Source organism: Canis lupus, chromosome 9 (assembly GCF_011100685.1).
Source record: "Canis lupus familiaris isolate Mischka breed German Shepherd chromosome 9, alternate assembly UU_Cfam_GSD_1.0, whole genome shotgun sequence".
Classification (NCBI taxonomy): domain Eukaryota; kingdom Metazoa; phylum Chordata; class Mammalia; order Carnivora; family Canidae; genus Canis; species Canis lupus.
Genome location: NC_049230.1, coordinates 5,855,703 through 5,869,963, shown reverse-complemented (window position 1 = coordinate 5,869,963; position 14,261 = coordinate 5,855,703). Strand labels below are relative to the sequence as shown.

The 14,261-nt window shown below is 58.6% G+C and overlaps 1 protein-coding gene across 3 annotated transcripts in view; it reads left to right on the top strand.

Annotated features, from left to right (window-relative positions):
* LLGL2 (LLGL scribble cell polarity complex component 2) overlaps positions 1-14,026 on the top strand; it is a 33,048-nt gene extending 19,022 nt beyond the window's left edge. For all 3 annotated transcript variants that reach the window (XM_038546594.1, XM_038546596.1, XM_038546595.1), the window contains exons 3-26: positions 754-851; positions 2,115-2,196; positions 2,491-2,606; positions 2,974-3,132; positions 4,810-4,972; positions 5,119-5,251; positions 5,941-5,995; positions 6,752-6,906; positions 8,143-8,360; positions 8,432-8,499; positions 8,646-8,799; positions 8,886-8,990; positions 9,377-9,669; positions 9,780-9,930; positions 10,259-10,409; positions 11,018-11,134; positions 11,255-11,421; positions 11,827-12,091; positions 12,290-12,443; positions 12,715-12,743; positions 12,985-13,032; positions 13,229-13,271; positions 13,397-13,458; positions 13,665-14,026. In XM_038546594.1, coding sequence (XP_038402522.1) covers positions 754-851; positions 2,115-2,196; positions 2,491-2,606; positions 2,974-3,132; positions 4,810-4,972; positions 5,119-5,251; positions 5,941-5,995; positions 6,752-6,906; positions 8,143-8,360; positions 8,432-8,499; positions 8,646-8,799; positions 8,886-8,990; positions 9,377-9,669; positions 9,780-9,930; positions 10,259-10,409; positions 11,018-11,134; positions 11,255-11,421; positions 11,827-12,091; positions 12,290-12,443; positions 12,715-12,743; positions 12,985-13,032; positions 13,229-13,271; positions 13,397-13,458; positions 13,665-13,672 — 2,994 coding nt within the window. In that variant the 3' untranslated portion in view covers positions 13,673-14,026. The remainder of the gene's footprint in view (positions 1-753; positions 852-2,114; positions 2,197-2,490; positions 2,607-2,973; positions 3,133-4,809; positions 4,973-5,118; positions 5,252-5,940; positions 5,996-6,751; positions 6,907-8,142; positions 8,361-8,431; positions 8,500-8,645; positions 8,800-8,885; positions 8,991-9,376; positions 9,670-9,779; positions 9,931-10,258; positions 10,410-11,017; positions 11,135-11,254; positions 11,422-11,826; positions 12,092-12,289; positions 12,444-12,714; positions 12,744-12,984; positions 13,033-13,228; positions 13,272-13,396; positions 13,459-13,664) is intronic.
* Positions 14,027-14,261: the final 235 nt, after the last annotated feature.

The following is a 14,261-nucleotide window of genomic DNA, read 5'->3' as shown; positions in this document are numbered from 1 at the left end:
AGGCTCGCCTGAGTGGCTCAGCGGTTGAGCATCTGCCTTCGGCTCAGGGCATGATCCCGGGATCCAGGATCGAGTCCCACATCAGGCTCCCAGCAAAGAGCCTGCTTCTCCCTCTGCCTGTGTCTCTACCTCTCTCTCTGTGTGTCTCTCATGAATGAATGAATGGATAAATAAATAAATAAAATAAGAAAGAAATTAGAGAAATGTGTGTCTGGAACAAAACTCCAGAAGCTTCTCTGGAAAAATAGCGGACAACTCGCCGTAACAAAGGCACAGATATTCAGAGCTGGAGGAGCCTTGGACAGCTCAGAACCGGGAGAGGCTGCTGCAGGTTCTGTCCAGCCTCAAGGGACTGGCCCAGAGCTGTGGTACATCCAGGCTTCTTGAGCCATCTGGTCCTCCACTGTGCCAGCCCCCCAAAGCTTCCTTTGCCCCTGCACCCTCGCAGGAGGACTGGGTCGGTCACCCATAGTGTGGATGGTAGAGTTCCTGGAGAGCATCAAGTGGCCAATGTAGTGTCAAGGGAGAACGTGCTCCCAGGGATGGCCACAGGGCCAAGGACTGGGTCAGAAATGGGTCTGGGATCGGCTCCACACTCAGCTATCTGGGTAGGAACCTGAACGTGACTCACTTGCTCCTTCCTGCTAGGAGTGGCTCTGTCCTGCAGCTCCTCTGTCCGGCACTGGCTCCCCAGCTGTGGCGTGGCAGAGGGGACATATCAGCAGGTCTGTGCCCACATGGTTCTCATTGCAGACGGTGGAGCATGGCTTCCCACACCAGCCCAGCGCCCTTGGCTACAGCCTGTCTCTGCGCATCCTGGCCATTGGCACCCGCTCTGGAGCCGTCAAGCTGTATCCTTTCCATTACCCCAGCTTCCACCGGGGTGGGGGGTTGGGGGACTGGAATGTGTGGGAGCCCTGGCATGGTTGAGATCCAAACTGAGGCAAGTTGTAGATGACCCCTCCTGTTCCTGGGATGTTCTATATATCCTCTTGGGAATTGGCCTTGAATGTAGGAAGTAGAGGCAGGTTGGGGTTGTTTTTTTAATTCCTTTCTCCCAGTTAGTAGACTGGTCCCAGGCTGCTATCCAAAGCAGGGTGGCCTTGGGTCAGAGGAGCAGTGCTAAGCTTCCAGATTCTGTCCCAGCACGCATACCCCCCCGTGTATACACAGGCACACCAGAAGTAGAATGGGCTCCTGGTTGGCATGGATAGCCTTCCCTGGCCAGAGGCTGGACATGGTCCAGTAGGGTCATCCTCTATCCAGAGCATTGGTTCTGGGCTATTTCAGAGGCAAGCCCACAGGTTCCAGGATGGAGGATCACTGCTTGGGTCCTCTGGCTGGCCTGGACTACAAGTCTAGAAGCTCCCCCAACCCCAAGTCCCACCTGAGCCCCTAGAGTGAGCCAGGGTGGCTCCTGGGAGGATTGGAAGGTGGTCCCTCAGTTCCAATGGAGATCACCCATGGAGGGCCCAGCTGGAACACACACACACACACACACACACACACACATACATACACACACACACACACCGGTGAAGCTGTGACTCCCTCCCAATCCTCTGCTGCAGCATAGGCAGGGGAGGTGGGGGTGCCTCCAGCAGGCTGGGCTACACTGGAGGTGGTATATAGCACCCCCTCAGCTGGTTAATCATTGCCAGGCCACGGCCATATCCTGGTTACCAATCCTCCTTGCCAAGACTCATGGCCATAGCTGCTGGGGGCGGTGCCCTTATCTCTTCTCAGGTGCCACCTTGTGGTAGCTCATGGGTCTGTTGCAGCTTAGGTGCTAGGGTCATGGTGAGGGTGCAGCAAGCAGTCCGCAGTTGCCAGGATAAGGCTCCACCCTCCTAGAGTGTCACCCCACCTGCCTGGCTGGAAAAGCTATCCCTGGTTGGAGTGGGCTCCCCATCAGGGTCACATCACCCCTGGCCAAGTGCTGTCGCAAGGAAAAGGACTTGCGTCACCCAACCCCAGGCCCCATCTGGGAGGAGGGTGAGCCTGTCGCTGAGGTACTTCTATTTCTTGCCACGTGGGCCTAGAGGTCCTGGCCCTTTAGAGGGAGGGGGTGGTGTCCTGCCTTCTGCAGCTTTTCCTGAGCCTGCTGCCTGTAGCTATGGTGCGCCAGGGGTGGAGTTCATGGGACTCCACCGAGAGAACAATGCTGTGGTGCAGATCCATTTCCTACCTGGCCAGGTGAGGGGCCCCTCCACACCCTCTTGCTCTCATGCCACCCAGAAGGGGTGTACATACGGTGAGGCGGGCATCTGGCGGCCCTGGGTTTGGTTCTGATAGGAGGGCCTGGGACTCCCTTTCCCTCGGCTTTGGGTTCATGGGCCACCCCGAGTGTAGCCAGGGATTTGCTTCTGGGCCTCCCCAAATCAAACAACATGGGGTGGGCCACCCCAGTGGGAGAGGCCACAGTGAATGCTGGCCCTCCCTAGTGAATAAGATGGCACCCGCCTGCTTTTGGTGCCATTCCCCTCCTAGTGCCAGCTGGTCACCCTGCTAGATGACAATAGCCTGCACCTGTGGAGACTGACAGTCAAAGGCGGTGTGTCGGAGCTGCAGGAAGATGAGAGTTACACACTGCGTGGCCCCCCAGGGTAAGGACTTGGTGCCCGTCGTCTCCCAGCCGGCCTGACATGCACACCCAGCTCCGGGTGTCGATCAGGAAGGTCCTGTGGAACCCTTGGTGGCCCTGCCTCCTTCCATCCCCACACAGCGTCTACATAGGAGGCTCTGGAAGGGGGCAGGGGTTCTGCTGCCCCGTCCAAGCCCTCGCCCTCCACCATCTGGCTTCTGTCTTGGCAGAAAGTAATCCCTGTATTTACCCCATTGGACCCCATTAAAGGACCTCATGGGTCTGCTTTCCCTGGACGAGGCCTTTCCTGGGGCTGGCGAGGGGCCCCTAGCCCAGGGGCTTCCCTGCCCGGTGGCAGCCAACTCACAGGCAGCCACTCCCATCCTCAGGGCTGCCCCCAGCGCCACACAGATCACCGTGGTCCTGCCACATTCCTCCCACGAGCTCCTCTACCTGGGCACTGAGAGTGGCAACGTTTTCGTGGTGCAGCTGCCGGGCTTCCACACGCTGGAGGACCAGACCATCAGCTCGGACGCCGTGCTGCAGTGGTGAGCCTGCAGACCCCTGGCGGTCGGGGAGCCACCCCCTCCAGCTGGGCCTGGCCTCCTCCCATCTGTCCCAGTAATACCTCAGGAGCTTCTAATTTCTCTCCTGGGGAGTCTATAGGGACTATAGACTATATCTATCTATAGGGAGGAGAGATTCTCAGCTCCCCACCTGTCCCCTAAGCAGAGACTCTGACCCCATGATGTGTTTAACATCATAGCACTCAAATGGTTTTGGGGGTAACTTGTCATTTCATTTAAAGGTGAGAAAAATGAGACTCAAAATGATTTTGCACTGTCATCAGTTCTTAGTCTACTGTCCTTTGCACTGTCACCACAAATTTCCCAGCCCCCAGGCTCTGCAGTGGGGCACAAGGGGCCCAAACCTCTCCCCAAACTTCTGGGGAGGTTTATGCTTTGGAGTCTGCTGAGTTTTCATTTACATGCATGCCCCATGGCCCAAACTCCTGGTCAGCCTCGACCCTCTAGGCTTCTTCAGATCATTCTGGAGGCTTTGCCCCATGATAGTCTGTGACAGAGAATAGGTCAGGTCAGGTCAGGATGTGGAGAAGAGGGTACTAGGGTCCCAGGGAGGGGGAGCTGAAGAATCAGCTGTGGTGGGATATTCCAGGGTTTCACGGGACAGAGAGGAGGCCAGGGTCCTTGGACGGGAGCTGCTTCTCGAGCCGGTGGGACACTGTTCCTGAAAGGACCAACCTTCCAATGCACTCACATCCGTCAGGCCCACTGTCCAGAGCTGGGTCGAGAGGATTCCTGCTTGGGGCTGGGTCCCTCTGAGCACAACCGCCTCCCTCTTTCCCGCTCGGCAGGATAGAGTCAGGGCAGCACGGCCATGGTCAGAGCAGGACTGTTTGCTGTTTGTAGGTCAGCAGGCTCGGCCGCTTCTCAGCCTGGGCGCCCAGTCTGTGGGCAGGGCAGTGGGAGGACCTGCTCCTCACATGTGGCCATGCCAGTGCCACCTCACTCTGCCGATGGAAGTCCAGTTGGGGGGCCTCCCCCAGCCTGAGTGCCCTGGGAGCCCCCTCCTACCTATGTAAATCTTTTCTCTAAATAAAGAGAGGTTTGACTTGGTTGGGTGCCTAGAAGTGTCCTGAGGTCCAGGCTATTTGCATAACCTACTCTCCTGTGGCGCTGGCTGTGGGTCCTGCGTCTGCCACCTCATTCTCTGTTGGCTGCAGCACCTCCAGACTTCACATCAGCATTCCAGGCCCAGAGAAGGGGGAGGGGGTCAAAGCTCAGGGCCAGGCCAACTCACATAGAGAGCTTTGTTGAGTGGGTTTTAAAAACTTTTTTATTAAGAAATATCACCTCTATACAGAAATGCACTAAATACAAATGTACAGTTTAGTGAATTCTTGTAAAGTGAGCCTCCACGTGCCCTCCCCAGTCACGACCCTTTCCCTCCCCGGAGATAACCACCACATCAACTTCTGGAAGTCACTTCCTTGCCTTCCCTTGTAGCGGCACCAGCTGTGTTTGCATCCTTAGGTTCCTATATATCACTATGCTGTTCTGCGCACGGCTTCTCTCCCACCTTGGCGGTGTCCCTGCGATCTCCCCACCCTGGCACATCCCCACCCACAGGCGTGCCTATGCCCAGTGCTCTGTCCTGCCCTGGCAGCGGCGGCAGCCTGGCCTCACAGTGCTTCCTTTGGCCAGGTTGCCCGAGGAGGCCCGCCACCGGCGGGTGTTTGAGATGGTGGAAGCTCTGCAGGAGCACCCCCGTGACCCCAACCAGATCCTCATCGGCTACAGCCGGGGCCTCATCGTTATCTGGGACCTGCAGGGCAGCCGCGCACTCTGCCATTTCCTCAGCAACCAGGTAGGCCATGCCAGGAGTGTGGCAGGTGCCACAGGGCTCTCCCAGGCTCCCATGTCATACAGCCCCTGTGCTGGGACATGGGGGTACGGGTGATAGGACCAGCACCCTGATCCCAGCCTGCACACTCTGCCTCTCCTCCTCTGAAGCAACTGGAGAATGTCTGCTGGCAGCGGGACGGCCGCCTGATTGTCAGCTGCCATTCCGACGGCAGTTACTGCCAGTGGCCTGTGTCCAGCGATGCCCAGCAACCGGAGCCCCTGCGCAACTGTGTGCCTTACGGTCAGTTCTCCACCTGCCTCGTGGAGGCCTGGCCCTGCCCTGTCGCTTGGAACCACCTTTTCGCTTGCAAAGCAAGGTCCTCTGTCCCCAGTCTTGTCTTTCCCAAATTTGGGTGTAGGTGCCCGACTCCTAGCAGCAAAACTGGGGCCCTGAGAAGTGAAAGGCTTTGTCCAAAGCCATGCAGCAGGTTTTGACACTGGTCATGGCTGTCTCCGGGGACTGATCAGAGCAGGACTCCTGAGCATAGGTCTGCTGTGCAGGTGTGGGTGTGAGGGGTCTGTGCCCTGTGAACACAGGAGTGGAGGCCCCCTTCAAGCTGCTTCCTTTTGGGGGAGACACCTGGGTGGCTCAGTTATGCATACAACTTAGCTTAGGTCTTGATCTCAGGGTCGTGAGTTCAAGCCCCATGTTGGGCTTCAGTATGGGACCTACTTTATTTATTTTAAAAAAAATATTTATTTATTCATGAGAGACACAGAGAGGCAGAGACAGGAGAAGCAGGGCTTCATGCAAGGAGCCTGATGCGGGACTCGATGCCGGGACTCTGGGACCACGCCCTGAACCGAAGGCAGATGCTCAACCACTGAGCCACCCAAGCATCCTGGGGCCTACTTTAAAAAAAAAAAAAAAAAAGTTCAATCTGAGATTCTTTATAAAAAGCTTCTGCAACCTGGTTCCTTTTTTTGTAGGTCCTTTTCCTTGCAAAGCTATTACCAAAATCTTCTGGCTGACCACCAGGCAGGGGTAGGTATCCATGCTCTGTCCTATCCCCATGCTACAGCCTTCCCGGGGTGTCTGGGGAGTGAGTGCCTTTCCGTCCATCAGTGTCTTAGACACCAGTGAAGGGCGAGCGGGCTATTCATACCTGTCACGGCTAATTCCTAAGTGACCATTCTTGACCTTTCCCTCCACCATCCCAGAGAGATGATTCAGATTAGCAGAGTACTTTCTCTTTTTTAATATTTTATTTATTTGAGAGAGAGAGCAAGAACGAGGGGTAGGGAGGGGCCGAGGGAGAGGGAGAAGCAGAGTCCCCGCTGAGCAGAAAGCCCTAGGTGGGGCTCAATCCCAGGACCCTGGGATCATGACCTAAGCCTAAGGCAGACTCTTAACCTACTGAGCCACCCAGGTGCCCTGTGGTCAGCAGGTTTCAAACTTCGTTGCAGCAGGAGACCTGTTTCTTCAAACAGAAGCATACGGGGAGACCCAACTCACAAGCAGCAGTGGGAGCGGGTGGGGGCACCACAGGGGAGTAGCTGCCAAGGTCGAGGAGGCTGCGAGCCCCTACCTCACCCCCAGGTTCTCCTGGGTTACTACAGTTAGGAAGTGAGAGCAGTCCACCCCATCCTCCCAGGGGCCTTGAGTTGGTGCTCACCCTGAGCCTGGCCTCCCTCCTGGGTCCTGCCACATTGGTCACAGGAAAGTCCCACCTGCTGGCTCAGCCCTGGGGTTCTCTGATGGGAGCCCCAGCCCACCCCACGGCTTTCCTGTGCCTGCCAGGTTGCCCTTCACCATCTTCCAGGGGGGCATGCCACGGGCCAGCTACGGGGACCGCCACTGCATCTCGGTGGTCCACGACGGCCAGCAGACGGCCTTTGACTTCACCTCCCGCATCATCGACTTCACGGTCCTCACTGAGGCGGACCCTGCGGCGGGTAGGCGGGCTTCCGGAATGGGTGTGGACGGCTGGCTTCGGGGAGTTGTGGGGATGCACCCGTCTGTTCCCAGTCTGTTCCCAGCCCTGCCACTGCCGGAGTCCCTCCGCCCCACTGCACCCCTCTTGGTGCCTTGTCCTCCCCCTGCCGGCCTGTGGCTTCTTCTTTGCTGGCCACACCTCCCGCCAGCCCTGAGCTCTCTCTTCCTTGCCCAGCTCTGATAGGCCATTGCCCAAAGAGGGCAGACCTGGACTGATCTGGGTTTCACAGCCACCCAGCTGAGGCAAGGAGGTCTTGGCTTGGACACGGAAAGCCCTCCCATCTGTGGGGTGGGGCAGGGGGTGCAACGCGGGCGGCTCTGAGCCAGCATCCTGGAGCCCGGCCAGGACAGCAAAGCCCTGAGTCAGCCTCATAAATTGGTGACAGGCGAGACCAGAAAGGGCTGATGTCGAAACCTGGAGAGGAGGCCTGGCAGATTTCCAGAAGGGCGGGCCTCCCCCTCCATACGAGCTGGGCCTGCTCAGGACACGCTGGGCCATGTTCTCCCAGCCTCACCACCACAGGCCTCTTGGAGGGAGACTCCAAACCCGCTTTGCCTACTGTCTCAGCCCCTTCCCTCCTCACACCTGATGCAGGATGCTGGGAGTAGGATCGACTTTCAGGTTTTCTGCAGAGCTGATCACATCATCTGTGAACAAAGACAGTGTTCTTTCTTCTTTCCAGATCTAAACCTTTATTTCCTTGTCTTACTGCATCAGCCAGGACTTGTAAAAGGAAGCAGAGAGAGGGGGCACCTGCCTTATTCTTGATCTTAGTGGGAAAGCTTCGCATTTCTCACTGTTAAGTTACACAAGCTGTGGCTTCTTCATGGTCTTTACCAAGTTGAGGAAGTTCTCCTCTTCCTAATTTATTGAGGGTTTTTTTCCTTTATCATAAACGGTGTTAGGTTTTGTTAAATACTTTGCCTATATCGATATGATCACGTATTTTTCTTTAGCCTATTGATGTGCTGGGTTCCATGAACTGATTTTCACATGAAATGGCAGCCTTACCCGCCTGGGATAAATCTCGCTTGGTCGTGGTGTATAATTTTCTCTGTTCATTGCTGGATTTGGAGCTTGTTTTTAAGATGCACATTCCCTGACTGCAGCCTCAGGGCTTCAGATTCCGCAGGGCTGGGCTGGGGCAGACTGTGGCTCCTGCAGCCCCTGACCCTCTGCCTGTCTGTCCCCCCAGCCTTTGACAACCCCTATGCCCTGGTGGTGCTGGCCGAGGAGGAGCTGGTGGTGATTGACCTGCAGACAGCTGGTTGGCCGCCAATCCAGCCTCCCTACCTGGCCTCCCTGCACTGCTCCGCCATCACCTGCTCCCACCACGTCTCCAACATCCCCCTGAAGCTGTGGGAGCGGATCGTTGCTGCAGGCAACCAGCAGCAGACACACTTCTCCACCATGGTAGGTCCGGCACCAGCCCTGCCCCACCTCGGGCCAAGCTCTCCCATGGACTTCTTGGTCTCATTCTTTAGGAGTGGCCCATTGATGGTGGTACCAGTCTGGCCCCAGCCCCTCCCCAGAGGGACCTGCTGCTCACAGGGTAGGCGACTCTCACAGCACTCTCCTTCTGCTGAGTAGAATACACGGGGTGGGAGCAGAGCCCAGAGGGGTGCATGCCAGCCCGAGGCCTCTCGGGCACCCCTGGCCTGGCATCTCTCATGACTGGCAGGTGGACTCTGTCCACAGGCACGAGGATGGCACAGTGCGGTTCTGGGACGCCTCCGGTGTCTGCTTACGACTGCTGTACAAACTGAGCACGGTCCGGGTGTTCCTCACCGACACAGACCCCAATGATAACCTCAATGCCCAGGGTGAGGATGAGTGGCCCCCACTCCGCAAGGTAAGGCCAAGAGCCTGGAAACTAGGGTGGGCAAGGACAGGCTGGGTCTGGCACTTACAGCCCCCCATGGACCTCTCCATTGGCAGGTGGGCTCCTTCGACCCCTACAGTGATGATCCTAGGCTGGGCATCCAGAAGATTTTCCTCTGCAAATACAGTGGCTACCTGGCTGTGGCAGGCACGGCAGGGCAGGTAGCAGGCTGGGCTGGGCTCAGGGGGTGCTGCTAGGAGGAATAGTCAGGTGACTTTGGGTAGCGGCCCGGGGTCGTAGAGCAGGAAGGACAGGGGCCCATCTCCTGAGCACCCACTGATGGTGTCACCAGACCATCACCTGCTCCTCTGGGCTCTGGGCTTTTCCCAATGGATAGAGGTTGCCTGGTCCCCTGGGACAGACCTGTGAGGTGATTGTTTCTCCTCCAAAAACCAAGATCAAGGGCCAGGGATGGGGCAGAGGCCTTCTGGCTCTCCTTGGGCCCTGGGACTTGGCATGAGTCCCAGGTCCTTTACTGTCCACACACAGGGTCCCTGTGCTGTCCCTTGGTGCTGGGGTTGCTCAGCCCACCTGCCGTCTCCCCCAGGTGCTGGTGCTTGAGCTGAATGATGAGGAAGCAGAGCATGCTGTGGAGCAGGTGGAGGCCGACCTGCTGCAGGACCAGGAGGGCTACCGCTGGAAGGGGCACGAGCGCCTGTGTGCCCGCCCAGGGCCCGTGCATTTCGAGCCTGGCTTCCAGCCCTTTGTGTTGGTGCAGTGCCAGCCCCCGGCTGTGGTCACCTCCTTGGCCTTGCACTCTGAGTGGCGGCTTGTGGCCTTCGGCACAAGCCATGGTTTTGGCCTCTTTGACCACCAGCAGCGGCGGCAAGTCTTTGTCAAGTAAGCAGCGTGCCCGGGGTGGCCGAGGCCTGAACCTAGGGTTGCCAGTGGGCGATGACCCCTGGGCCCTGGCAGCACTGATGCCCTGATGCGCCCCCCCCCCCCCCCAGATGCACGCTGCACCCTAGTGACCAGCTAGCTTTGGAGGGCCCGCTGTCCCGAGTGAAGTCCCTAAAGAAATCCCTGCGCCAGTCCTTCCGCCGGATTCGTCGGAGCCGAGTGTCCAGCCGGAAGCGGCGGCCAGCTGGTCCCCCTGGAGAGGTGAGGCTGAGCCTGGGGAGAGCTCAGAGCAGCCAGCAGCGGGTCCAGACTAGGCCTCCATCCCCCAGCTGCTTTGGCTGCCAGGACAGGCTCTGGGCCCCACCAGTAGCTTCGTGTCCTGCCTCACTGCCCACCAGCCAAGTGACCTGTGCCTCATCTTCCCCAAATGTAAAGGGTTAAGTCCTCAGTAAATGTCATTGGACAGGTGGTGGCATGGGCAGTGGCCTGTCATCATCTTCTGGAAGGATTGGTGTGGGGCAATCTGATATCCCCAGGAAGGGGAGGCCAGAGTACCCCTCCCACTCAGGCCCCACCCGACCCACTGCAGGTGCAGGAGGGGAGCGCCAGGGCCGAGCGGGTGGGTGTGCAGAATATGGAGCTGGCACCCGTGCAGCGGAAAATTGAAGCTCGCTCAGCAGAGGACTCCTTCACGGGCTTTGTCCGGACCCTCTACTTCGCTGACACCTATCTGAGGGACAGTGAGTGGCCAGCCTGAGGTGGGGGGTCCCAGGAGAGCACTCCTTGGCCTGAGGTCATATTGGGGGCTGCCACCTGGCCTGGCTAAAAGGACCAGGCTTGGAGCATGGGGAGACCAGATCCTCCGCCTGCCTCTTTCTTTCCCCTGCTTGGGTCTCTAAGGGAGCTTGCCCCAGCTACATACTCAGGCTCCCCCACTCTCTGGAAGTGTGACCTTAGACACGTCCCTTAATCTGGGTCTCAGCTTCTGCCCCCGCAAAATGCCTGCTGGCATCCAGTGGGCCCTGCAGAAGCTCCCCTGCTGGCCTCCCACCAGGGCAAGGGTGGCATGGGGATATCCAGTGCTGTGTCTTGAGGGTTGAGCTGTCCTGGGTTTGAGATCATCTGTGCTTGGGGCCCTTGGTTGTCAGACAGCCCTTCTGGCTTCTGTCTACACCCCAGGGGGTTAGGCAGGATCCACAGCCATTCTGTCTTACAGAGGAGGAAACAGAGGCTTGACCTCAGAGTCACCCAGGTAGTGAGTGGCGAGGCAAGGATGCAAGCTCAGGTCACCTGGCTCTACCTGACCCCCAGAGCCTTGGGTTAGATATAAACCTTTGCCTCCTGGCAGGCTCCCGCCACTGCCCCTCTCTGTGGGCTGGCACCAATGGGGGTGCCGTCTACGCCTTTGCCCTGCGCGTGCCCCCCGCCGAGCGGAGAATGGACGAGCCCGTGCGGGCAGAGCAGGGTGAGTGCTGGGCAGTGGGGAGAGCAGAGGGTGCTCATCTGCTGAGGCTCAGGCTGGGGTGGTATCTCTGGCCTTGCCCCCCGCCTGACTATCACCCGCCATCTGCCTCTTGCCCTGTAGCCAAGGAGATCCAGCTGATGCACCGAGCACCCGTGGTGGGCATCCTGGTGCTGGACGGACATAGCGTGCCCCTTCCTGAGCCCCTGGAGGTGGCACATGACCTGTCAAAGAGCCCCGACATGCAGGGAAGCCACCAGCTGCTTGTGGTGTCAGAGGAGCAATTCAAGGTGTTGCTTGGGTAGAACCAGGAACCTCAGGGAGTCCGGGGGACATCTGGGGAGCTCAGATCCTGGGCACAATGACAGTGGCTGGGGTCCACTTGAAGTTGGATCTGCAGTTGATGTGAGATGTCACCAAGGCACAGAAAGGGAGAGGGGTAGAGTCCGGGGCCCCGGCGTCAGCAGGAGGACACTGAAACAGGACCTGTGTCCATAGGAGGGACAGAAACAGACATGGAAAGAAGTAGCCCAGGCCTCCTCGCAGTCCAGGTGCAGTGGCTGCGTGGCCGAGCACTGGGCAGAGAGGCACAGAGCTTGAGCAGACTTTGCTGGGAATCAGGGCAGGGCAGGGGCATCTGCTGGGAAGCAGGGCGCCATGGTCTGGCCAGGGTTCAAGCTGTTCTGTGCCCTCAGGTGTTCACGCTGCCCAAGGTGAGTGCCAAGCTGAAGCTGAAGCTGACCGCTCTGGAGGGCTCGCGGGTGCGGCGGGTCAGCGTGGCCCACTTCAGCAGCCGTCGAGCCGAGGACTACGGGGAGCATCACCTGGCCGTCCTCACCAACCTGGGCGACGTGCAGGTGGTCTCGCTGCCCCTGCTCAAGCCCCAGGTGCGGTACAGCTGCATTCGCCGGGAAGATGTCAGTGGCATCGCCTCCTGCGTCTTCACCAAATACGGCCAAGGTGGGCACCGGGCAGGTGTGGCGGGGCCGCAGCGATGACAGCCAGGGCTGTCGCAGCCAGGGCCAGGCTGGACTTACCTCAGCCGAGAACTTGGAGGGAGGCCCCAGCCCCCAATTCCTCCTGGGAGGGAAGTCCTGTCGACAGCCGGGCCCAGGAGCCACGGGCTGGCCTCACCTGCCAGGCCTCTCCTCCCCCCAGGTTTCTACTTGATCTCACCCTCAGAGTTTGAGCGCTTCTCTCTCTCCACCAAGTGGCTGGTTGAGCCCCGCTGCCTGGTGGAGTCAGCAGAAGCCAAGAGCCACAGCCGCCCTCGCAACGGATCAGGCCCAGAGAAGGCCTTGGGCCAAGCCAGGTTGGTAAAAAGGCGGGTGGCCTGAGGGTGCCTCGCTGAGACCCCCCTCTCCTGTGAGCTCCCCACCCTCCTGGCTCTGGCTCACCACCCCCCTTCGTAGGCCCCTCCCATGCAAGCTGCTATCCCCGGCAGGGCTTGGTTCTGGCTCAGGGTGGGCCCGGTCAGTTGACTTCATTCTTCATGGGATCAGAGCTTTCTGAGCTGGAATTGGGGGGGGGGGGGAGCCTAGCTGCCCCCCTCACTCCAGTCCTCACCATCTCTCTCCCCACAGGAACTCAGGGAGCCAGAGTGATGGAGAGGGTAAGACAGGCTTCCCTGTGGCCAGGGGTGCGGGGGGACAGAGGCAGTGTGAGACTTGGGCCCAGACCCAGACCGAAGGGGAAGGAGAGGAACCCCAGGCCTGCAGATGTGTTTGGGCTAAGCGAAGAAACGGCATCCCCTCCAGTCCTGAGCTCTGGGCTCCAGCACTCCCACTTCAGTAAAGAGGGAGCTGGGGCCGAAGGGGCCCCAAGGCTTGCTTGACTCAGCCTCTGCCTTTCAGAGAAAAGGCCTGGTCCAGTGATGGAGCACGCCCTGCTCAATGACGAGAGTGAGTTGGGGCAGGAGTTGGTGGGCTGGCTTGAGGGATGTTCCAAGGGAGGCTTGGAAGGCCAGGGTGGAACTGAGGGCCATTACCCTGTGGGAGGCAGACCTGCCCAACACCCTGCCAGTAAAAGGGGGCGAAACATTCGTGTCCGGCTCAGCATCTGTGGGCTTCACAGCGCCTCTGTTCCCCAACCCTGCAGGGGTCCTGAAGGAAATCCAGAGCACACTGGAGGGAGACCGAGGGTGAGTTACTGTTGGGGCCTGCAGGGCTGGGTCCGGGGGCTCCAAGAGATCTCAGGAAATGATGGGCCTCGTCTGGCCTCCCAGTGGTCCCCATGGATGGTGACTGCCCTGTCTTTGCCCTTCAGGAGCTATGGCGATTGGCGTTCTCAGCGAGTGACCGTGGGGTACAGCCTCAGCAATGGGGGAGGTAGGGGCTCTGGGCACTGCTACAGGGCTGGGGGCAACTGGGAGGGTATGCCTGCTGGCCTGGGGTGAGAGGGGGTAGGAGGAAGAGCCCATACATGCCCCCGGGGGTCCTGAAAAGCTGTGTGTCTAGGCTCAGGGTGGGTGACCGAGGCCTCTGGGCCCACCCAAGAGACTCCTGAGTTGTCATTGTTCTATCTACTTCCACAGCGGAGTGAACAGGTTGTGAGTCCAAGCTACACCGTGAACACACACTACTGAGGGCTCTCCCTGGGGCCCTGCCCTCCCCTAAACCCCACCCCCACCCCAGGGAGGACTGGACACCGGGCCATGCCCAGGGCTGGAGCGGAGCCCCATGTCCACCCTCCTGCTGCTGCTCTTGGCCTCGGGAGAGGCGGGGGCCTAGGGCCACGGGGCTGCCCCTCCTGGGCCTTGTCTCTGTTGATTCTTTTGTCAATGTTGCACAGTTTTTACTCCCTCCCCTTTTTGTAGTGGGCTGGGTTTTAAATTATAAATTTTAACTGCCTCTGGGTGGAAAAATAATTTTTAATAAACACATTACCTCTTCACCAGACTGGTCCAATGACTAATTCTTTTAATTATGCAGAAATTTTCTACGGAAACAACGGTTAGCCAGTCCCTTGCCTCTGCCCCTGGGGTGCAGTTACTGGACCAGACCAGTACTCCCGAGAATCTCTCTTTTTAAGACATTTGAGTCAGAGCAAACTGAGCTTGGTTGTATCTGGACACTACACTTCTGTGTTTGGGAATGAATGGCAAGAGTTAACCATCGCGAGTCTGCATGAC